Source organism: Stegostoma tigrinum, chromosome 7 (assembly GCF_030684315.1).
Source record: "Stegostoma tigrinum isolate sSteTig4 chromosome 7, sSteTig4.hap1, whole genome shotgun sequence".
NCBI lineage: Eukaryota > Metazoa > Chordata > Chondrichthyes > Orectolobiformes > Stegostomatidae > Stegostoma > Stegostoma tigrinum.
The window spans coordinates 96,835,729-96,859,137 of NC_081360.1; the positions used below are offsets into that span (position 1 = coordinate 96,835,729).

A 23,409-nucleotide genomic window follows, 5' to 3' on the forward strand; every position below is an offset into this window, starting at 1 on the left:
TTGTGGGATCTTGCTGTGTACAAAGTGGCTGTCACGTTTCTTGCACTGCAACTCAGGAAGCGTTTTGTTTCCCCTGGTGCAGGCTGAACAAATTCGGGATTTGCTAGCTTACAAGATGGTGGAGGCAGATTCCACTTTTAATTTGCTACAGGGATCTGAATAAATACATGAAGGAGAAGCATTTGTCAGGCCCTGGGGCCAGAAGGAGTGGGAGCTGGCCAAGCGAGATAGTTCTTTCACATGGCAAGGATGGGCCAAATGAACTCCCTTCAGCTCTGTACCTTTCAATGATGGGAGGTAAAATGCTTTCGGTTAATTTGAAGCCCATTAGACCATAAGATATAGGAGCAGAATTCGGCCTTTCAGCCCATCATATCTGCATTCAATCATGGCTGATATGTTTCGCAACCTGCCTTTTCTATGTAACTAAGATAACAAGGTGTGGAGCTGGATGAACACAGCAGGCCAAGCAACATCAGAGAAGCAGGAGGGCTGACATTTCGGGTCTAGACCCTTCTTCAGAAATTTCTGTGTCTCTTGATTCTCTTACCAGTCAAGAACCTATCTATCTCTGTCTTAAAAACTCTCAACGACTTGGTCTCCACAGACCTCTTGGCAATGAATTCCACAGATTGGCCACTCTTTTGCTGAAAAAATTCCTCTTCATCTCAGTTCTAAAGGGTTGTTTCTTCACCCGGAGGCTGTGCCCTCAGGTCCTAGTCTCTCCTACCAGTGGGAACATCATCCCCATGTCCACTCTGTCCAGGCCTCTCAGTGTTCTCTGAGTTTCAAACAGATCCCACTCATTCTGCTTCACTCCATTGAGCACAGACCCAGAGTCCTCAACAGCTCCTCATATGACAAGCCCTTCGCCACAGGATCATTCTTGCAAACCTCCTCTGGATCCCCTTTGAGAACAGTAAACGGGGAAACTGCTTACAATATTCCAAATGCACTCTGGCCAGAGTATTTTACAGCTGCAGCAGTCCATCCCTGCTCTTGTACACCAGCCATGAAAAATCTCCAGAAAGCTGCAATACTGTCATTTGTTTTTAATATATTCCTCTTTCTTCCTCTCGTTCCTGACACTTTTAGCTGTAACTGTACGGTTTGACCTTTCCCCAGTCACAGTATTTCAAATAACATTGATTCCAATCTTGCAGCACTATACTGCACTGTTGACTTTCAGGACATGGTTAACATCAGCAGTGAGTCCGACTGTTTGAGGAGGTCCTCTGAGGCTGAAGCTACTCAAGTCTCCTTCCAAGACGTGAAGGCGGCACACAGACCCTGAATGACCCTGCTGAAATTCCTTCAGATATCTAATCACTGTGGGGAATCAAATCTCTCTTGGCTTGGAATGGGAAGATTAATCTCAAGTTCTCAAAAATTACAGACACAGAGTGATAAAGTTAGACAGCACGGAAACAGACCCTTCGTCCAACTAGTCCATACTGACCAAGTATCCCAAACTAAACTAGTCCCACTTGTCTGCATTTGGTCCATATCCCTCTAAGCCTTTCCTATTCATACACCTCTCCTGATGTATGTTAAATATTATAATTGTACCTGCATCTGCCACTTCCAATGGCAGTGCATTCCATACATGAGCCACCCTCTGTGTGAAAAGTTTGCCCCCTCAGGTCCCTTTTACCTTAAAAGGTCCTCTCACCTTAAAAATATTCCCCTTAGATTTGAACTCTCCCACTCTGGGGAAAAGACCTTTGCTATTCACCTTATCTATGCCCCTCATGATTTTATAAACCTCTATAATGTCGCCCCTCAACCTCCTATGCGGCAGTGAAAGAAGTCCCAACTTCTCCTTATAACTCAAACCCTCCAGATTCGGCAACATCCTGGTAAATCTTTTCTGAACCCGCTCCAGTTTAATAAGTGGCCTCAGTAACGTCCCGTACAGACTCAACATGACATCCCAATTCCTAAATTCAATGGTCTGACCATGAAGGCAAGCATGTTAAATGCCTGCTTAATCACCCTGTGTACCTGTGATGCAACTTCCAAAGCACTGTGTACCCGAACTCTTAGGCCTCTCTGTTCGAGAGCACTGCCCAAGGCCCTGCCATTAACTGTACAAGTCCTGACCTTGTTCGCTTTACCAAAATGCAATACCTTGCATTTATCCAAATTAAACTCCATCTGCCACTCCTCAGCCCACTGGCCCAATTGATCAAGTAATCTTTGTAATCTTAGATAGCTTTCTTCACTGTCCACTATACGACCAATTTTGGTGTCATCAGCAAATCTACTAACCATGCTTCCTAAATTTATCACCAAAATGGTTTATATAAATGACAAATAAAAGTGGACCCAGCACTGATCTCTGTAGAACACTGCTGGTCACAAGCCTCCAGTCCAATTAACACCCCTCCATCATCATCATATGTCTCCTACCATCAAGACAATTTTGTATCTAAGTGGCACGCTCTCCCTGAAACCCATGTGATCTAACTTTACTTAGATTGAAGGTGAAGGTCAGGTTTGTTTACTTCTCATGAATTGGTTGGAAGAGATAGGTTTTCAGGGTGGGAACTCTCAACAATGCCACGGGGCTAGCCTTCTGGTTTTAGTGCCCCCTCTAAAGATTGGTACCTGTGCCAGTGTGGCATTCTTTTGGGTACCGTGCTACAATGATACGTCAAGGCTTAGGGTAGTGCCTATGCCTTCTGACTGGGAGTCAAGATGGTCATTGGCTAGAAACAAGGTGCTAGATTAGAGAAATAAACATTTGGCACATGCATCATGAGTGACCACATGGCTCATGTCGGTTTACCTCCTGCAAAGTCATCATTTCCATTCTCTTACCTTGAGCAGTTGGCCACCTCAATCCGGGCTCCGACACACTCGTGACCCCCGCACCGCGGGGCAGGGCTGTCACATGACCTGGAGCGGCACATGCACGTTCCTGAGGCCTCTTGGTCTGTGTGCTCACACAGTTGCCATGGAGACCACGGCCCAAATTCACCGTCCATCGTGAGGTTTCTCACCTGAATCAAAGAGTGCCAACAGTTAGGCGGAGCAAACATAACTTGAGAAGTCGCAATGTTAAGCTGGAGGTTTGGAAACATCGCACAATATTGTGAGCCACTGTGTTTCTTAAGGGGAATAAAGCCTGCACCCATTAAAACTGACGTCTTCCCATTCCCTCACCTTGCCCTACAACGCAACAATGGTGTTGGAAAGGAGAGAACCCGACACCACCGGCCTCTCTGAAACCAACAGCTGGATGGCACTGCCTCTAAAATGTTCCTCCCGAATGTGCAACAACAACTTGGATTTGTACAGCACCTTTAACACAGTGAAAGACTGCAAGGCAAAGACTGACTGAGCCAGGTGAAGCAATATTCAGGCAGGGGAGCCACTCAGTTGGTCAAAGACATGGTTCTCAAAAAAGGACAGGGAGGCCAAGAGATTTGAGAAGGGAATTCTGAGCTCTGGGCCAAAACAGCTGAAGCCACTGCTGACCAATGGTGGGGCAAAGACAGTCGTCTGGGGATAGAGGAGTGGAGAGATGGTGGAGGCTGTTAGGGTTGGAAGAGCTTTGAGATGGATATGAATTATAAATGTGAGTGAGGACAGGGATGATGAGGAAATAGAAACTAGCACAAACTAGAGCTACACACTGCCCAGATGATTGGCACAACTTAATGTCATGGCATCTGTCAGTGACCAGTGCCAACTCACAGCACTAACATTGTGTCACATTATTATCTTTGTTAAGTAACTGCATTGTGCCATGTCTTTCCCCTTATCCTGAAGGTGGGGTTTTGGCTGGTTAATGGACATTTTCTCATCAACCTGTTCAAAAACATTGTTTACACCTCTGGAGCAGATTGGGACTTGAACCCAGGACCCCCATCTCAGAGGCAGGGACATTATCACTTCACCACATGAACCCCTAACCATTTGACTATAGTCAGAAGTCACGTGGCACCAGGTTACAGTCCAACAGGTTTATTTGAGGTCACAAGCTTTCGGAGCGCTGCTCCTTCGCCAGGTGCCTGATGAAGCAACAGCGCTCCGACAGCTTGTGTTTTCAAATAAACCTGTTGGACTAAAACCTGGTGCCACGTGACTTCTGGCTTCGCCCACCCTAGTCCAACACCGGCACCTCCACATCATGGCTACCATTTCAATGTAATCACGCCTTTCTATGGCAAGTCAATATCGAGAAGACTTTTGTGGTCAAAAATCAGGAATTTTCATGCTTCTGGTTTAAAGAAACATTATTCACCTAACTTTTTGAAGAGACTGTTAGCAAATTCTTCAGTTTTATCAAACAGGGAACAGGTAAATACCCAGCCATCTGCTAAAGCCCAAAGTACTAAAATATTATTTAAAATCAGTGAACAGGTCATAGTAGCATGCAAGTGTGAGCTTTTTAAAACATTGACATTAATGAATAACACATACGAAAATGCCTGCTATTCTATGCCATTTAATTAGTGTGTCATTCTTAATTCAATGGGTAACTCTCTCCTCTCCAAATCTAGAGGTTCCAAGTTCTCTGTGGAGACTGGGCCACAAAGTCTAGGCGAATACTCCAGCAGAGAAAGGCACTGCCTCCTGGATGAGATGTTAAATCTAGGCTTTCACCAGTTTCAAAATCTCCCCTTCCCCAACTGCATCCCTAAACCAGCCCAGTTCGTCCCCTCCCCCCACTGCACCACACAACCAGCCCAGCTCCTCCCCTCCACCCACTGCATCCCAAAACCAGTCCAACTTGTCTCTGCCTCCCTAACCTGTTCTTCCTCTCACCCACCCCTTCCTCCCACCCCAAGCCGCACCCCCATCTACCTACTAACCTCATCCCACCTCCTTGACCTGTCCGTCTTCCCTGGACTGACCTATCCCCTCCCTACCTCCCCACCTATACTCTCTCCACCCATCTTCTTTTCTCTCCATCTTCGGTCCGCCTCCCTCTCTCTCCCTATTTATTCCAGAACCCTCACCCCATCCCCCTCTCTGATGAAGGGTCTAGGCCCGAAACGTCAGCTTTTGTGCTCCTGAGATGCTGCTTGGCCTGCTGTATTCATCCAGCCTCACATTTTGTTGTCTTGGATTCTCCGGCATCTGCAGTTCCCATTATCTCTCTCTTTCACCATCATTTGTCCTATTTGCTCACGAATCGCAGGGATGCTTCAGGGATCTTGTTGTGCACTGATTTATTGCAAAACTTCCTTCCGATACCTTTTGGGGATAGAAAGGACTGCAGGCACTGGAAGTCAGCGTCAACAAAATGAGGAGATGAAGGGAGCACAGCAGCTCAGGCAGCAACTGAGAAGCAGGAAAGTCGACGTTTCAGGTCTGGACCCTTCATCAGGACTGGGGAGGGGGAAGGGAGCTCAGGAATAAATGGTGGGGTGTAAGGTAGGTGGGATGGTGATAAGTGGATGCAGATAGGGGGTTACAGAGACTGGTCGGGGGAAGCGTGGAGTGGATAGGTGAGAAGGAAGATGGACATAGTTTGTTTCATGGAATGTGACCTCTGCTGGTAAGGTCAGAACTTGCTGGAGGGTAGTTAAAAGTTAACCACATTGCCGTGGGACTGGAGTCACTTGTAGGCCAGGCTGGGTAAGGATGGCAGTTTCCTTCCCTAAAGGACGTTAAACTTCAACAAGATTTAATTGACTGTAAAATGCTTCATGACATCCTGTGGTTGATTTTTTACTTTTAAATTGCTATCTAAATATAGCCTGAAAGATGATTCCCTTCTCTTCCAGTTGCTATCTGTATATTTAACATGTAGCAGAGCCCGGCTGTTAAGAAAAACCCAGGAAGAAACAGGTCAGGGCTAACAGAGAATTAAGAAGAAAGAGCCCGATAGTAAAGAAAGAGGGCAATCATCCCATTGTATCAGTGTTGGCTGTCCCAGTAGTCCCAGTTCACCGCTTTCCCTTCACTGCTCCGCGCTTCACTTCCCACAAGGTATCCACTAAATTCTTGTGAGCTTTTCTTTTATCAATGATGTGGAGGTGTTGGTGTTAGATTAGAGGTGGACAAAGTCAGAAGGCACACGACACCAGGTTATACGCCAACAAGTTTATTTATTTTTAATTATTCATTCATGGGATGAGGACTTCGCTGGTTAGGCAGCATTTATTGCCCATCCCTAATTGCCCAAAGGGCAATTACGAGTCAACCACATTGCGTGGGTCTGGAGTCACATGTAGGCCAGACCGGGTAAGGATGGTAGTTTCCTTCCCTAAAGGGCATTAGTGAATCAAATGGGCTTTCTCCAACAATCGACAAAGGATTCATGGTCGTTATTCAATTCCTAATTCCAGATATTTATCGAATTCAAATTCCACCATCTGCCGTGATGGGATTCGAACCCAGGTCCCCAGGACGTTAGCTGGATCGCTGGATTAACAGGCCATTTCCTCCCCTTTAAAATTTGAAAACACAAGCTTTCAGGATCCAGTGAAGTGATTTCACCTGAGAAAGGAGCAGCAATCCAAAAGCTTGTGAATTAAATTAAACCTGTTGGACTATAACCTGGTGTTGTGTGACTTCTGACGCTTTAAAATCTATTCAAAGGACATTGCCTTCTCTGGCAAGGCCAGAGTCACAACTGAATCTGCTTCTGGCCTAAATTCAGTCCAGGTGTTAGCACCTCACCGTGTAACGAAAATGCTTCATCATCTCTGCTGTGGCCCTTAAATCTTTGTCCCTTGATTACAAATCTTTCTCTCAACAGTAAGAGTTTCACCCCACTTAATGCAACAAAAACCCTTCATCATTTTGAGCAGCTGTACAAAGGCCAGTTTCTCCAGTTTCTCCATGTCTCAGAAAAACTTCACCCTGGGCACCATCCCGGTGTATTCTTTCTGAACCAACTCCAAAGCCGTGACAATGCCTCGATAGAAAATGCAGCCAGAAGAGAACAAATAAGCATGATAGCAAGGGATAACACAGTCTGGGGCTGGCTGAACACAGCAGGCCAAGCAGCATCAGATGAGCAGAAAACGTTCGGGCCAAGACCCTTCTTCAGAAATGGGGGAGGGGATGGGGATTCTGAAATAAATAGGCAGAGAGGGGGAGGCAGATAGAAGATGGATAGAGGAGAAGATAGGTGGAGAGGAGACAGACAGGTCAAAGAGGCGGGGATGGAGCCAGTGAGTGTAGGTGCGGAGTTAGGGAGGAGATAGGTCAGTCCAGGGAGGATGGTCAGTTCAAGGGGGCAAGTTGAGGTTAGGAGGTAGGAAATGGGGGTGGGACTTGGGATGGGAGGAGGGGATAGGTGGAAAGAAGGGCAGGTTAGGGAGGCAGGGATGAGCTGGGCTGGTTTTGGGATGCAGTGGGGGAAGAGGAGATTTTGAAGCTTGTGAAATCCACATTGATACCATTAGGCTGCAGGGTTCCCAAGCAGAATATGAGTTGCTGTTCCTGCAGCCTTCAGCTGGCATCATTGTGGCACTGCAGGAGGCCCAGGATGGAGGAATGAGGAATGGGAGGGGGAGTTGAAATGGTTCACGACTGGGAGGTGCAGTTGTTTGGTGCGAACCGAGCGTAGGTGTTCCACAAAGCAGTCCCCAAGCCTCCGCTTGGTTTCCCTGATGCGGAGGAGGCCACGACGAGTACAGCGAATGCTATATACCACATTGGCAGATGTGCAGGTAAACATCTGCTTGATGTGGAAAGTCTTCTTGGGGCCTGGGATGGGGGTGAGGGAGGAGGTATAGGGGCAGGTGTAGCACTTCCTGCAGTTGCAGGAAGTGGTGGGGCTGGAGGGGAGTGTGGAGCAGACAAGGGAGTCACAGAGAGAGTGGTCTCTCCGGAAAGCAGACAAGGGTGGGGAGGGAAAAATGCCTTTGGTGGTGGGGTCGGATTGCAGATGGTGCAAGTGTCGGAGGATGATGCGTTGGATCCGGAGCTTGGTGGGGTGGTATGTGAGGATGAGAGGGATACTGTTTTGCTTGTTATTGCGGGGGCCAGCGTGTGAGGGATGAGTTGCGGGAAATGTGGGAGACATGGTCAAGGGTGTTCTTGACCACTGGGAAGGGGGACATTGTGGCCCTTGAAAAATGAGGACGTCTGAGATGTACGTGAGTGGAGTGCCTTATCTGGCGAGCAGATGTGGCGGAGGCGAAGGAATTGGGAATAGGGGATGGCATTTTTGCAGGTGGGTGGGTGGGAGGAGGTGTATTCTAGGTAGCTGTGGGAGTCAGTGGGCTTGAAATGGATATCGGTTTCTAGGTGGTTGCCAGAGATGGAGACAGAGAGGTCCAGGAAGGAGAGAGAGGTATTAGAGATGGTCCAGGTGAACTTAAGGTTGGGATGGAAGGTATTGGTGAAATGGATGAACTGTTCGAGCTCCTTGTGGGAGCACGAGGCAGCGCTGATACAGTCATCAATGTAGCAGAGGAAGAGGTGGGGTTTGGGGCCAGTGTAGGTGCGGAAGAAGGATTGTTCTACGTAAACTACAAAGAGGCAGGCATAGCTTGGGCCCATGTGGGTGCCCGTGGCCACTGCCTTTGTCTGTAGGAAGTGGGAGGAATTGAAAGAGAAGTTGTTGAGGGTGAGGATGAGTTCGGCTAAGCGGATGAGGGTGTCGGTGGAGGGAGACTGGTCAGACATGTGGGACAGGAAGAAGCGGAGGACCTTTAGGCCATCTGCATGAGGAATACAGGTGTATAGGGACTGGACGTCCATGGTAAAGATGAGGTGTTGGGGACCAGGGAATTGGAAGTTCTGGAGGAGGTAGAGGTCATGAGTGGTGTCACGGGTGTAGGTAGGGAGTTCCTGGACCAAGGGGGAGAAAATGGAGTCGAGATAGGTAGAGATGAGTTCGGTGGGGCAGGAGCAGGTGGAGACAGTGGGTCGACCAGGACAGGCAGGTTTGTGGATTTTGTGAAGGAGATAAAAGCGGGCGGTGTGGGGTTGGGGAACAATGAGGTTGGAGGCTGTGGGGGGTGGTCATCTGAGGTGATGAGGTTGTGGATGGTTTGGGAGATGACGGTTTGATACTCATGGGTGGGGGTCATGATCAAGGTGGAGGTAGGAGGCGGTGTCGGAGAGTTGGCGCCTGGCCTCTGCGATGTAGAGGTCAGTGCGCCATACTACAACTGCGCCACCGTTGTCTGCGGGTTTGATGGTGATGTTGGGATTGGAGCAGAGAGAGTGGAGGGCTGCACGTTCTGCAGGGGAGAGGTTGGAGTGGGTGAGAGAGGTAGAGAGGTTGAGGCAATTGATGTCTCGACGGCAGTTGGAGATGAAGAGTTTGAGAGAGGGTAGGAGGCCTGGGGGTGGTGTCCAGGTGGAGGACTTGAATTGGAGGTGGAAGAAGAGGTCAGTGGAGGGAGGGTTAGGCTCCCGGTTAGAGAAGTAAGCTTGGGGGCGAAGGTGGCGGAAAAACTGCTCTATGTCCAAACATGACTGGTATTCGTTTATGTGTGGGTGGAGGGGGACAAAGGTGAGCCCTTTACTGGGGACTGACCGCTCGTCCTCAGTAAGGGGAAGACCGGGGAGATGGTGAAGTGTCGGCAGGGCTGGGTTCTGCTGTCGCCTCTGGAGCTGCTGGCTGTGGAGGCGGTGAGCAGACCGACATTGGTGGTGATCCATGCGGCGTTGGCATCGGTGGTGGGCCGTGCGACATCAGCGTCGGTGGTGGGGCGTGCGGCATCGGTGTCGGTGGTGGGCCGTGTGGCGTTGGCGTCGGTGGTGGGCCGTGCGACATCAGTGTCGGCGGTGGGCCGTGCGACATCAGTGTCGGTGGTGGGCCGTGTGGCATCGGTGTCGGTGGTGGGCCGTGTGGCGTCGGCGTCAGTGGTGGGCCGTGCGACATCAGCGGAGTTGCATCGGCGGTGGTGGGCGGAGTTGGCTGGACACAGCTTGACGTTTGGTGAAGCAAAATGATGTGCTTTCAAATTTGTTCACCCTGCACCCATTTCTTTGGGTTTTTTTTGCAACAGACTAAGTGTTCAAAAGCAGTTGTGCTTGCAAATCTCAAAGAAATGATGCGTGTGTCAATGTGCCTCAATTATTGGACAACACTTGCTCAGTAATCCCAAACGTGTTAAAGATTGCACTAACAACCAATTTAAGATTATCAGCAGGGCTCACAATATGAATGAATATGCTGGCTGAAGTCTGTCCTGTGCAGTAAGCAGGAACCTATCCAGCATTGTGCCTTTCTCTTAATTCAACAAAAGTCCGGGTCGCAATGTTCCCCGCTGCATTCTCCTTTGCAATGCCTAGGGCCAGTCGAGTCGCCAGCCAATCAGCATCCTCTTCTCAGAGAGTATTAGTTCACTCCGGGGAGGCGATGGCCTCGTGATATTACTGATGGACTATTAAACCAACAACTCAGTTAACGTTCTGGAGACCTAGGTCCAAATCCTGTGATGGCAGATGGTGAAGTTTGAATTCAATGAAAAGAATCTGGCATTTAGAATCTACTATTGGACATGAAACCATAGTCAAATGTCATAAAATCCCAGCGGTTCACTAATGTCCTTCAGGGAAGGAAATCTGTCATTTTTTTCCTGGTCTGGCCTACATGTGGCTACAGACACATAGGAATGTGGTTGGCTCTTAACTGCCCTCTGGGCAATTAGGTAAGGGCAATAAACGTTGGCCTAGGCAATGATGCCCTCATGCCATGAACGAAAAAAAACAGAAGTTGCTGGAAAATCTCAGCAGGTCTGGCAGCATCTGTGAAGAGAAAATCAGAGTTAACGCATGGGGTCTGGTGACTCTTCCTCTGTTCTGCCCCCTCGTTTTGAATTCACCCACCCTGGGGAAAATACACCTGCTATTCGCCTTATCTGCGCCCCTCATGATGTTGTAAACCTCCACCATGTTGCCCCTCAACCTCCTGTGCTCCAGTGAATAAAGTCCCGGCCTTTCCTTAAAACGCAAACCCTTCTTTGCTGGCGACATTCTGGTAAATCTTTCCTGAACCCTCTCTGGTTTAATAAGCTCTTTCATATGATGAAGTGACATTGATACAAAGTATCTGAGGTAGGTGTAGTCATACCGGACACTCTGTGATGTTCTGGTTCCACAGGCTCATGTTGGAACTGTCTTCGATGGTGGTACATCTCTTCTGTCGCAGGTCCCAGCCACAGTAAGGGTCCCTCACTCCCAGACAATTTCTGCCAATCAGATACCACCATGAATAATTAAACAACAGAAAAAAAATCGTATAAATTCCATCACCAAAGTAAAATGTTCTAATCACAGAGAAAAATTTTAACAACCTCTTCAGCGGCTGTGATTTGTCTGGTCCAGAGGCCTGTTAAATAAATCTTCGAATGGTGTAAAGACATATTTGTTTGTATCAAAGGGCACAACCCACAGGGCAGCGCCATGACGACGAAAGGTCAGTAACAAGGAACGCAACACAAGAAGAGTTGAGATATCAGGAATGAAAACACAGGATGAGTCTGGTAATTTTGTCAACTTTACCTTTTTAGTGCACTAGGAGCGATGTAGATGAAACAGGCAGATGATGTAGAAGCTATAAGGTCAACCTGACCTGGTTTGCTACCTTTCTTGTCACAATTATTCACTGACAATTTTTTTTTGGCACCATCCTCATCTGCCTCTGAAACTACAGCCTGAGACATTTGTTTAATTCTTGTTTTAATTCTGGTAAGCTCACTCACACACCACTCTGTGCCTGAGAGCTCACAGTTTGCCACTGTCTTGATTTCAACGATTTTCATCATTCTGTTCGAATCCCTCCTTGAACTCATTCCTGCTTGTAACCCCATCTTTACAACTTCTTCCATCTCTACAACACTCTTCAATAGCCGTACCCTTCCAATTTTGATCTCTTGGGAATCTTCAATTTTAACTGTTTCACCACTGAAAGCTGCACTTTCACATGCCTGGACCCTAAGCTCTGATATTCTTTTCCCACATCTCTCTGCTTCTCTCTCTCTCGCTCTCCTTTTTCATCTCTCTCTTTCCTTTAGGCAACTCCTCAAAGCTTAGCTCTTTAATCAAATGTTTGGTCACAAATCATCAATCTTAATATGCAAGTTACGAAGAACTGGACTTGAAACATTAACTCTGTTTCTCCCTCCACAGATGCTGCCAGACACGCTGAGTTTCTCCAGAACTTTTTGTTGTACTTCAGAGCTCTAGCACCTGCTGTATTTCATGCTTGATGTCCTAATATATCCTTATGCAGAATCCATATCAAATCTGGCTTGATAATTGTTACTGGAGGTGCACTTAGGGAGACAGTATTTCATTGTGTTAATGTCACTTTATAAATGCTGTTCTTGCTTTCAGATTTTGTAGAATTTGAAAAGAACAAACATTTGTAGAATTAGAGATAACGGGAACTGCAGATGCTGGAGAATTCCAAGATAATAAAATGTGGGGCTGGATGAACACAGCAGGCCAAGCAGCATCTCAGGAGCACAAAAGCTGACGTTTCGGGCCTAGACCCTTCATCTCTGTGATGAAGGGGTCTAGGCCCGAAACGTCAGCTTTTGTGCTCCTGAGATGCTGCTTGGCCTGCTGTGTTCATCCAGCCTCACATTTTATTAACATTTGTAGAATTGTTTCTTGGGGCCCTGATAAAATCTGAAGCTCTCTGGCAATATTGCAGATCAGCTGGATTTGAGCTCAGTTTAGCTCAGACTGATTTGTATGAATATCTTCCTTTCTGTGCTAGCTGTACTTTAGTGAGTAGCGCTCTTATCACTGACCCAGAAAGCTGTAGGGTCAAACGCTACACTGAGACATAAATACAAACTCCAGGCCGAAATGTCCATTAATGGCACATCACTGTGTTAGGCTTCAGAGATGTTAAATCTGGTAAAAATTCTTGTTACAATTGTACACATCTGTGGTGCGACCACATCTGGAATACCATATCCTGTTTTAGTCACCACATTTAAGAAGGATATATTTGCATTGGAGGCAGAGCACTGAAATTCATTCGATTGCTCCCCAGGATGAGGTTCTGTCTTAAGTCAAGAGGCTGGGAATTGACCTAAACTCTTTGGTGTTCAAAAGAATGAGAGGCAATCCCATTGACAAGGGAGACACTGGGAGCTTGTTTTCACTGGTTATGGAATCTACAACACACAGCCTCAGGATAATAGGGTAGTTGTTTAGAATCATAGGATTTTACAGGACAGAAGGAAGCCATTCGACCCATATGTCTGTACAAGCTCCTGAAGGAGTTACCCAGCTGGTCCTATTCTCCAGCCCAATCTCCATTGCCCTCTCAATGCATCCCCTTCAGATTTACCTCCGAGTCTGTCTTGAAACCTCCTGTAGAATCCATCTCCAGCACCTTTCTAGGCACTGCATTCCAAATCCAAACAATGCTCCTTGTCACACACCTAGCTCTCTTGCTTGAAATTGTGACAGACGAGCTCTTCAAAACAGACTATCCTTCTTTACCCCATCAAAATTGTTCATGATTTTGAACACCTCAACAATATCACCTCTTAATCTTCTTTGTTCCAAGGAGAAGAAGCCCAATTTCTCTAAGCTTTCCTTGTATCTAAAATCCCTCATTCCTGGTGTCACTCTTGTAAATCTCCTTTGAAGTCTCTCCAGGGTGTGAACATCCTTCCTTAAATAAGGTGCCCAGAACTGAACACAACACTCCGAATGTGGTCTGAGCGATGATTTGCAGAGGTGAAGCATCACTTCCTTGCTTTTATACTCTCTGCTTCTATTTATAAACCCAAGAATCTGATAAGTTTTCTTAACAACTTCAAGTTGCCTGGCCACCTTTGCCCCCAAGGTTCCCCTGCTCCTGTACTCCCGTCAAAGTTGTACCATTGAGCCTGTAGTGTCTCTCTATGTTTCTTTTACCAAAATGCATTACCCGACAATTCCCTGCATTGAAATTCATCTGCCGGCTGTCTGCTAATTTGGCCAACTCGTCAATGTCCCTCTGAAGTCGCTCAGTGATACCCTCACAATTCACTATTCTCCCCAGCTTAGTCTCTTGACAAAATTTAGAGAATTTGCTCTCAACACCCAAATCGTTCATATAAATCAGAAAAAGCAAGGGTCCCAACTCAGCCCTCTGGGAAAACCATTTACAACTCGTATCCAGACTGAGAAATGCGCTGTACCTGTCTTCTTTACTGTACCTGTCTCTGCCACCTATCTTCTTTAGCAGACAAGACTCGATGAGCTGAATGGCCTAATTCTGCTCATACACCTAATGGTCTTTATCTTCACTGGGCCTGGTGACTTCTCTACCTGGAGTGCTACCAACGTTTTGCTTCAGTGATCTGATTCTTTCAAAATTAATTCACAGGATGAGGGTGTTGCAGGCCAGGCAGCATTTATTTCCCATCCCTAATTGCCCGGAGGGCAGTTGAGAGTCAACCACATTGCTGTGGGCCTGGAGTCACATGTAGGCCAGAACAGGTAAGGATGGCAGTTTCCTACCCTCAAGGACATTAGTAAACCAGATGGGTTTTTTTTCCCGAAAATCGATAATGGATTCGCGGTCATCATTGGACTGCTAATTCCAGATATTTATTGAATGCAAATTCCACCATCTGCCGCGGTGGGATTTGAACTCAGGTCTCCAGAACATTATCTGGGTCTCTGGATTAACAGTCCAGCGATAATACCACTAGGTCATCGCCTCCCCGCATTACCCTGCTTGTTCCTAATGGGCCCCACTCTATCCTTCTCTCATCTTCTGCTATTAATATGTTTGAAGAACATCTGACTAATAACTGTTTTAGCGCTGGCTGCCATCCTTTCCTCATACTTCATCTTAATTTCCTTCTCCCACAGGGGTCCCCTGGTGTGTCACTAGCACGGTGTGGAGCCAGGGCCCAATGTGGACTGGAAGCTGAGTGCCAGCACGCTCTGCTATAATGAACACTTTTGTGTAATGTGGGGCATCTTATTTCTGTAACAAATCCTGTAAAAAAAGCTGTGCCTTGGTACTTTTGTATCGAAGTTGGCTCTATAATTGGGAATGTGTACACTTTTCACTATACCCACTGAATATTCGTGACAATAAAGGTTATTATTCTATTCCATTCTGTTCTGTTCTATGCTAGTCTCTCTCCTGCATTTGAGATACTCTTCCTGACTTCTATCGCTTTTAATCATTCCTGTGCATTTCCCTTCTCTTCCTCATTTTCTCATCAATATCCATAGTCATCCACACTGCTTTAGCTTCCCATATTTATTTCTCATGCATATGTACTTAGCTTGCACCCTATTCAACTCTCTTTTGAAAGTCTCCCATTTTTCACCTACTGTTTTATCCAGTTTCGCGCTGAGATGAGGGGAAATTAATTTGTTCAAAGGGTTGCAAATCTGTGGAATTCTCTATCCTGGAAGATTGAGGATGCTGCGTCATTGGGTATATTTAAGTCTGGCACAGACAGTTTTCTGGTCTCCCAGGGAATCCATGGGTACAGGAAGTGAGCAGTCATGTGGCACTGAAGTGGGTTGATTAGTTCAGTTGGCTGAACAGCTGGTTCGCGACACACAGCGATATCCACAGCATGGGTTCAATCCTTGCACGAGCTGAGGTTACCATGAAGCATGTCCCTTCGTAACCTCTCCCCACTACCTGAGGTGTGGTGACCCTCAGCTTAAACCAACTGCCAGTCGTCTCTCTGTAATGGCAGAGCAGCCCTGGGGCTATGGTGACATTTTACAATACAGAGTTGAAGGCCAAGACTAGCCATGACCGTGTTGATTGGTGGGGCAGGCTAAACGGGCCAAATGGTGTACTCCTGCTCCTGTTTCTTGTATTTTTGTGAATAAGGCAGAGTGGATGGACCCACGTAGCTTAGTACGAAGGAAGACGGAGTCTGGCTGATGGGACAAAGCTATTCACCTGACCCGTCCTTCCATCCTGTCTGGCTGTTTTCAGAAAAGACTTAGTGATAATCTTGCTGTAGAGTAGTCAGTTCCATTTGGTGAGCTGAACAGCCACATCCATCACACTGAGACCACATGATGGGAACAAAAGTACACAGAGAATTGGCGCAGGTAGGAGACAGAGAGACAGCGAGAATAGGGGCCCATCAGGATACAGGGGAATGATAGAACATGAATACTACTTGTGGTGCTCCTAAGATGCTGCTTGGCCTTCTGTGTTCATCCAGCTCCACACTTTGTTATCTCAGATTCTCCAGCATCTGCAGTTCCCATTATCTCTGAACACAACTTGTGGTGCGGTGGCTGTGTCCCTATCTCTAGGCCAGGAGGCCTGGGTTTAAGTCTCACCTCTTTCAGAGGTGTGTCACAATGCATCTGAACAGGTTTATTAGAAAATATCTACAACAGAAATAGGGAACTGGATGAAAAACTGTGGAACACTAAAGATAGACAAGGCTAGGGTGATCCAAACTCATTTTAAGAGAGAATGCATCCGTGTAAATCATTTCTACTGTTCTGAATAAACCTACAGAAAAACTGTTTTCTCCTCTTCTGTTACCTCCTCACTGGCACAGTGGCAATAAGCCAACATAAAGGATGCCACAATTTAGAACCATTCCAAGAAATGCCCGAGATAACAAGGTGTGGAGCTGGAGGAATGCAGCAGGCGAAACAGCACCAGAGGAGCAAGAAGGCTGACGTTTCGGGCCTAGACACTTCTTCAGAAAAATGTCTGAAATTGCTTCACTTTGCATTGCTAGTCATGTGGGGAAATATGACACTTCACAATGCTTCGTTGTGTTTTGGAAGAAGCTCAATGGACCATCTAGTAAGTCCCTGTCTGCTTTTGACAACAGTCAATGCTCAAGCTACAATCAGGGGATGTTTTTACGCACGCCCTCTGCATTATTAGCCAAGGCTACCAGTGACTTAACCACTACATTACCCTGACCCTGCCCCACCTTGGACACCCACAATCTCTTCCCCGCCTGCCTTAAAGAAACAAGAAGCATTTTCTCTGAAACGAATTTGACTGCTGTGGTGTTGGACAGGGTAAGTCAGAAGATGTGTTGATTTATGAAGAGCAGTGGAGCCTGTAACACACAGTATCTGATTCTGCCATTACACTGCGTCAACACATCTGTTCAAAATTCAACCATTAATGAAAATGAGGGTTTTGCTCTTGGTTGTGGTTTTTCCTGTCATTGCTCCAATCTCTACCTCACTGCTTTTTTTTCACACAGGTCAGTCAGCTCATTCAGCCTTTGATAGGGTCTTCCAATGCAGCCAAGCCTGGTCTCCAAGCCTTCACATGGTTCCATATCCATGCAACGTTCCAGGCCTGAACAGAGATCAGGGACAGAAATTCCAAATGACCCTTCTCTCTCAGCAATACAGGTACCTCACACTCAGCTGTATCCTTCGTGTCTCCACATTGGGAGGTGCAGGGTTTGAATCCTGTCAGTCAGGGGGAAAGGGGGCTACAATTAACTTCCAATGGGATCCCCGCATCAAGTAATTGTTGATAGTCCTCTCACTATCAATCTGTAGAGTGTGGGTGCTTCCTGAAACAGCACAATATTATGCTCTGTATCCCACTCCCCTCCTGTTCAGGTCCTCCTTACAAAAGGACACAACAAAGATTCAGTGCTGAGGAAATTTATCAGAGTGGTACTGCTGTGAGGGGCAATTATGTGTGAAGACTGGAGAATTGTTATGTGGAGAAACTGAATAGAGTTCTTTAGAACTGAGAAGTTAAGAAGGGATGTCTTCACCCAGAGAGGTGTGGGTTCTGCCACAGAAAGTGGCTGAGAACAAAATATTGAATGTTTTCAAGAAGGAATTAGATGTGGCTCTTGAGGCTAAACGGAACAAATTTTACAGGCAGAAAGCAGGAACTGAGTTGAATTATCAGACATGATCATGTTGAATGTTGGACAGTGCTTAAAGGGCCGAATGGCCAACCTCTGCTCCTATTTTCTGCATTTCTAGGACAGTTTTAGCAGTGATGTTCAAAACTGTCTGGGATTCTAACCGAGTAAATGAAGACATACATAAATGAAGGCTGGCGACCAGAAAATTCGCATTAAAGATGACTGGCAAATGGGATATGCATTGGAAGCAGGTTCAATAATAACCTTTCAAAAGCTTGAATTAATACATGTTAATAAAAATCAAGGGAGGCCTGGGCCAAATTAGAAAGCTGTTTTGAAGCAGGGACAACAAAACATCTCTAATCATTGCCCTTTCACAGGGCAATGGTGTTACCATCACTGAATCCCCACAATCAATAGCCTGGGGGTTACCACAGACCAGAAACTCAACTGGATTCACCACATAAACACAGCGGCTACAAGAGCAGGACAGAGGCTAATGAGTAAATCAACTCCTGACTCCTCAAAGCCTGGCCACCATCTACAAGGCACAAGTCAGGAGTGTGATGGAATACTCCTCACCTGCCTGGGCGGGTGCGGTTCCAACAACACTCAATAACCTTGACACCATCCAGAGCAAAGTAGCCCGCTTATTTTGCACCATATCCACAAGAATCCACCACCGATGCACAGTAGCACTATCTACAACATGCACTGCAGAAATTCACCAAAGATCCTCAGACTGCACCTTCCAAGTGCACAACCGCTTCTATCTAGAAGGTCAAGGGCAACAGATACATGGGAGCATCACCACCTTTGAGTTCTTCTCCAAGCCACTCGCTATTCTGACTTGGAAACATGTTGCCATTCCTTCACTGTCACTGGGTCTAATTCCTGGAATTCCTTCCCTAACAATATGTAACAATATCTACCTACTGCACATGGACTGCAATGCTTGAAGAAGGCAGCTCACTACCACCTTTTCAAAGGGCAAACAGGGATATGCAATAAATATTGGGCATGTCCCATGACTGAATAAAAAGGATGGGCTGAATGGCCTCCTTCTGCATTGCAAGATTTGAAGATGGAGCGGAAGGCTGCGTAATACTCTTATTGAAGTGAGGAAGGAATGTGATGAATGTTTAGTGGAGCTCAGTTAAGAATCCTAAATGATTAAGCATGGGCTTAAACACCAACTGGTAAACTGATAGCCGTCAAGTGCCACACATGAATATAGCGTGCATCTATCTGGCTTGGTAGCTAAGGCAACGTAACAGCAAGTCCTGTTTACCAAGCAAGCCTATATAGCAAGCCAAGAATGAAGCGTGAGACTCTGAAGATTGATATGAGCTTATCACAACTCCAGCAAAATGTTAGCCAGCCATAAAGATCATCTCTAACCACTTCAACTGCCAGGAATCAAGCGTTTGCTTTTTGACAGCGAGTGTTGACTGCTGTTATCACACACAGGAATCTGAGAACCATCGTACAGTGTGCAAGAACTCTCTAGAAACATTTGAAAGCATCACAAATCAAAGTGAACTTCTTCACGGTATCTGCTACAGTGTTGTCTCCAGACGTTGGCATGAGTACGCAACGGTAAAGCAGAACAAAAAGATCCATTGTAATTTAGGACACTACACTTTAATGTTGTGCCAACACATTTGTTGCACTGAGGCTCCACATTCAACGCTTCACGCAGTTCCCACTGCTGCCATCTCCAGTAATGGGCCTTTCATAGTACAACCTGCCCTTACGGCTCCAATCTGAAAGACAGTATCTATGATAGTGCAAACTGTGCACTCACACATCCTCACTGCTTAACGAAATCTCAGGGACCATGCTCCACCGGTCTTGTTTCTCTTTTGTAGCAACTTTGCTCACAGTTGCCAAAACCAACATGAGAGAAAAAAAAACCCTCCTTTGTCACCGAGACTCCATTCACAAAAACTCTGCCCCTACCCAAAGATGTCAGCTCCTGGTAAATGATGCGCTCCCGCAAGTATTGTTGGCACCTCTGGCACTTTGCCGAGTGGCATTCCTGCAGAGCAAGTCTCGACAGCTGAGGCTGTGCTCACATTGCAAGTGCTGGCCTGTGGGCACCAGGCAAGGAGAGACAGCAAAGTTCTCCTGCACTAGCAGCCTGAAGGGGCACTCAGAGACGGAGGGTGGGGGGCACTGGGGCGAGTGCAGAACAAATCGACCTCTCCATCCCACCTTCAGCGCAAATCAGGATTAGAGACAGCCTTCCGCACCACCAACACACACACACAAACACACACACACACTCACACACAGACACACACTCTCGCACACACACTCACACACACATACATACACTCACACATCCACTCACACACACACACTCACATGCACACATACACACACACACACTCTCACACACACACACACACACACACTCTCACACACACACACACACACAGTCACGCACACAGACACGCACACGCGCACACGCACACACGCACACCAAAAAACACTGGTGCTGAGACAGACCAACAGAGTAAAGCTGAATTGTAATGTACAATCACAAAGACTAGATTTTAAATCAATAAGGCTCAGCACTGTCTCCATAGCCCTCTAACTTTTCATATACATCTTTCATTAATATCCAGCCCTCTCCTGAAATCACCTCTACTACTCTCCCAGGCAGCACATTCCAAATCCTAACAACTCTGTGAGTAATAAAATTTCTCCTCATCTCACTCCTGGCTGTCTTGCTCAAAGGATTGAAATTGAGCCCTTAGTTACTGACATACTAACCATTGCAAACAGAATATCCTCGATACCCTGTCAAAATTAATTCATAATTTTTAGCTCCTTGATAAGCTCATCTCTTAATCTTCTCTGCTCCAAGGAGAAAATAAGCTCAATTTCTTTAGTCTTTCCTTGTATCTAAAATCCCTCTTTCCTGGTATCATTCTGTAAATAGAGACAGGGAGCTGCACTCCTGAGTCCAAAGGGAACTTAGGAGAGAAGAGAGAAAAAAGATCTCCATTTGACTTGACTGCCAATTAAGCAAAAGAGCGATGAAAGAAATGGTTCTAGAATGTTCAAATTTCATACCAACTCCTAAGGGATTGAGAAAAACTGAATTCAAGTTGGCTGAGAGGAGGTATTGAATTTTGACAAGTAATTTCCAGAGAAAATATAATTTAATATGAACTGTCAAAAAGTGAAGTGTTAATTGAACGTAATCATATTACTTAGGAGATGAGATGGTCAGGAAGGAAGTAATTTTTTTTCCAAGTACAGTATTTTGAGCATTTGTGATTCAATAGGTGGTGCAGGCATTTGTGCATGAACGGTGTTGTACCTAGCTGAGTCACAGATTGGCAGGCTAAACAGAAAGTTGGTAACACCTAATTATCCCCAGATGTAGGCACCATTTCCTCATATCCCAAATGTTCAGGCAAACAAAAGACTGCAACAGTTCCCCACATTGGAAAGGTTCTACACTATTCTCTTAATGCCATGCCAACTCTACCATCTAGTTCTCCATTCAGTTGGCACTGGGCATTTTTATGGTTGGCTGTATGCCATAAGGTAGAGGCCATGCACCAAATTGTCAATGGCACGACCAACTGGGCAGGAACATCGACATTGCCAGCTCAGTCCCAATGTGTCTTGACCTGATATTCCCACATATTCCACTGAGGATTCACCTGTGTCTCTTATCTAGTGGGAATTTTTCCTGATTTCGTTTACACTCTCTTTGGCATAGAGAAACTGAGACCAACCTTTACTCATCCATTCTAACATACAACATATAGAACATAGAACGGTACAGCACAGGAACAGGCCTTTCAGCCCACCATGTCTGTGCTTACCATGATGCCATTATAAACTAATCCCATCTGCTCGCACGTGGTCTGTATCCCTCCATTCCCTGCCTCTTCATGCATCTGACTAAATGCCTCTTAGATGTTGCTATCTTGTCTACTTCTACCTCTTCTTCCTGGTAGCACGTTCTGGGCACCTACCACCCTCTGTGTAAAACAAATACTTGCCCTACACATCTCCTCTAAACTTTCTCACCCTCACCTTAAACCTATGCCCCCTAGCATTTGCCATTTCCATCCTCGGAAATAGGCTATCCGTTCTGTTCTATGCCTCTCATAATTTTATATACTTCCATCAGGTCACCCTCTCAGCCTCCGATGCTCCAGCAAAAATAATACAAGCCTGTCCAACCACTCCTCACAGTTAGTGCACTTCAATCCAGGCAGCATCCACATAAACCTCTTTAACACCCTCTCCAAAGCCACAACATCATTCCTACAGTGTAGTGGCCAGAACAAATACTCCAAATGTGATCGAACTGAAGTTTTATATAGTTGCAACATGACTTACCAACTTTTGCACTCAATTCCCTGACAGATAAAGATCAGCATGTTGCATGCCTTCTTTACCACCTTATTCATTTGTGTTGCTACTTTTAGGGAGCCATTGACTTGCACCCTAAGATCCCTCAATATCAATGCTAAGGGTCCTTCCATTTACTATTTACTTTCCTCTTGCATTTGACCTCTCACAATTCATCACCTCACACTTGTCCGGATTAAACTCCATCTGCTATTTCTTTGCCTAACTTTCCAACTGATCTAAATCCTACTGTATCCTTTGACAGTCTTATTTCCATCCACAACTCCACCGATCTGCAAGCTTACTAATCAGACCTCATACATTTTCATCCAAATCATTTACATATATTACAAACAACAGACATCCCAACACCACAGATCATAGACCTCCAGTCAGAAAAAACACTCCTTCATAACTACCCTCTGTCTTCTATGACCAAGCCAATTTTGGATCCAACTTACCATCTCACTATGGATCCCATAAGACTTAATCTTCTGAACAAACCTACCATTAGACCCTTTGTCAAATGCTTCAGTAAAGTCCATGTAGACAATATCCACTGCTAACCTTCATCAATCATCTTTATCACTTCCTCAAAAAACTCAAATTTGTGAGAGAATATCTCTCCCACATAAAACCTTGCTGACTATCCCTAATAAATCCATTTTTTCCCAAATGCAATTAAATTCTAATTCTAATATTCTTCTCCAACAATTTCCCTACCACCGATTGTCGAATATAAAAGATTCACTTCCATCATACCACCTGCAAGTTCCCCTTCAAGCCACTCACCATCCCGGCCTTCTTTCAGTGTTGCTCGGTCAAAATCCTAGAATTCCCTCCCGAAGGGAGAGCCTACAACAGAGGGACTGCAGTGGTTCAAGAAGGCAGCTCACCACCACCTTCTCGAGGGGCAACTAGGGACAGGCAATAAATGTTGGCCCATCCAGTAACATGCCCACCTCACCAGTGAATAGATAAATCCCACAAACTACTTTAAAGAAAAGAAGTGGATTTTGCCCTGGTGTCCTGGTCAATATTTATCCCTCAAACAATATCACAAAAACAGAGTGCCATTTTGACCAGAGTTTGGTAACCAAGGGAAATTAAAATCTCTTTCTAATAATCTAATTTAATTCACATGTAACATTTAAATATTTTGCTGTTTAAAAATCTAAATTTCATCCAAGCTTAAGCAGGGGTATCCGAGCGGTCTGCTTGAGTGCAGCTGAAGTAAATTTTTTTAAGGAAACTAGCTTAACCTGGTTTGTATGTTCCTGGGACTGAGAGA

At 45.9% G+C, this 23,409-nt stretch overlaps 1 protein-coding gene across 3 annotated transcripts in view; it reads right to left on the bottom strand.

The window, feature by feature from the left end:
- The window catches only part of sema5ba (sema domain, seven thrombospondin repeats (type 1 and type 1-like), transmembrane domain (TM) and short cytoplasmic domain, (semaphorin) 5Ba), a 329,573-nt gene that overhangs the window by 83,231 nt on the left and 222,933 nt on the right, over positions 1–23,409 (bottom strand). For all 3 annotated transcript variants that reach the window (XM_059647532.1, XM_059647530.1, XM_059647531.1), the window contains 2 exons: positions 11,000–11,117; positions 2,824–3,005 (listed from right to left, as the gene is read on the bottom strand). In XM_059647532.1, coding sequence (XP_059503515.1) covers positions 2,824–3,005; positions 11,000–11,117 — 300 coding nt within the window. The remainder of the gene's footprint in view (positions 1–2,823; positions 3,006–10,999; positions 11,118–23,409) is intronic.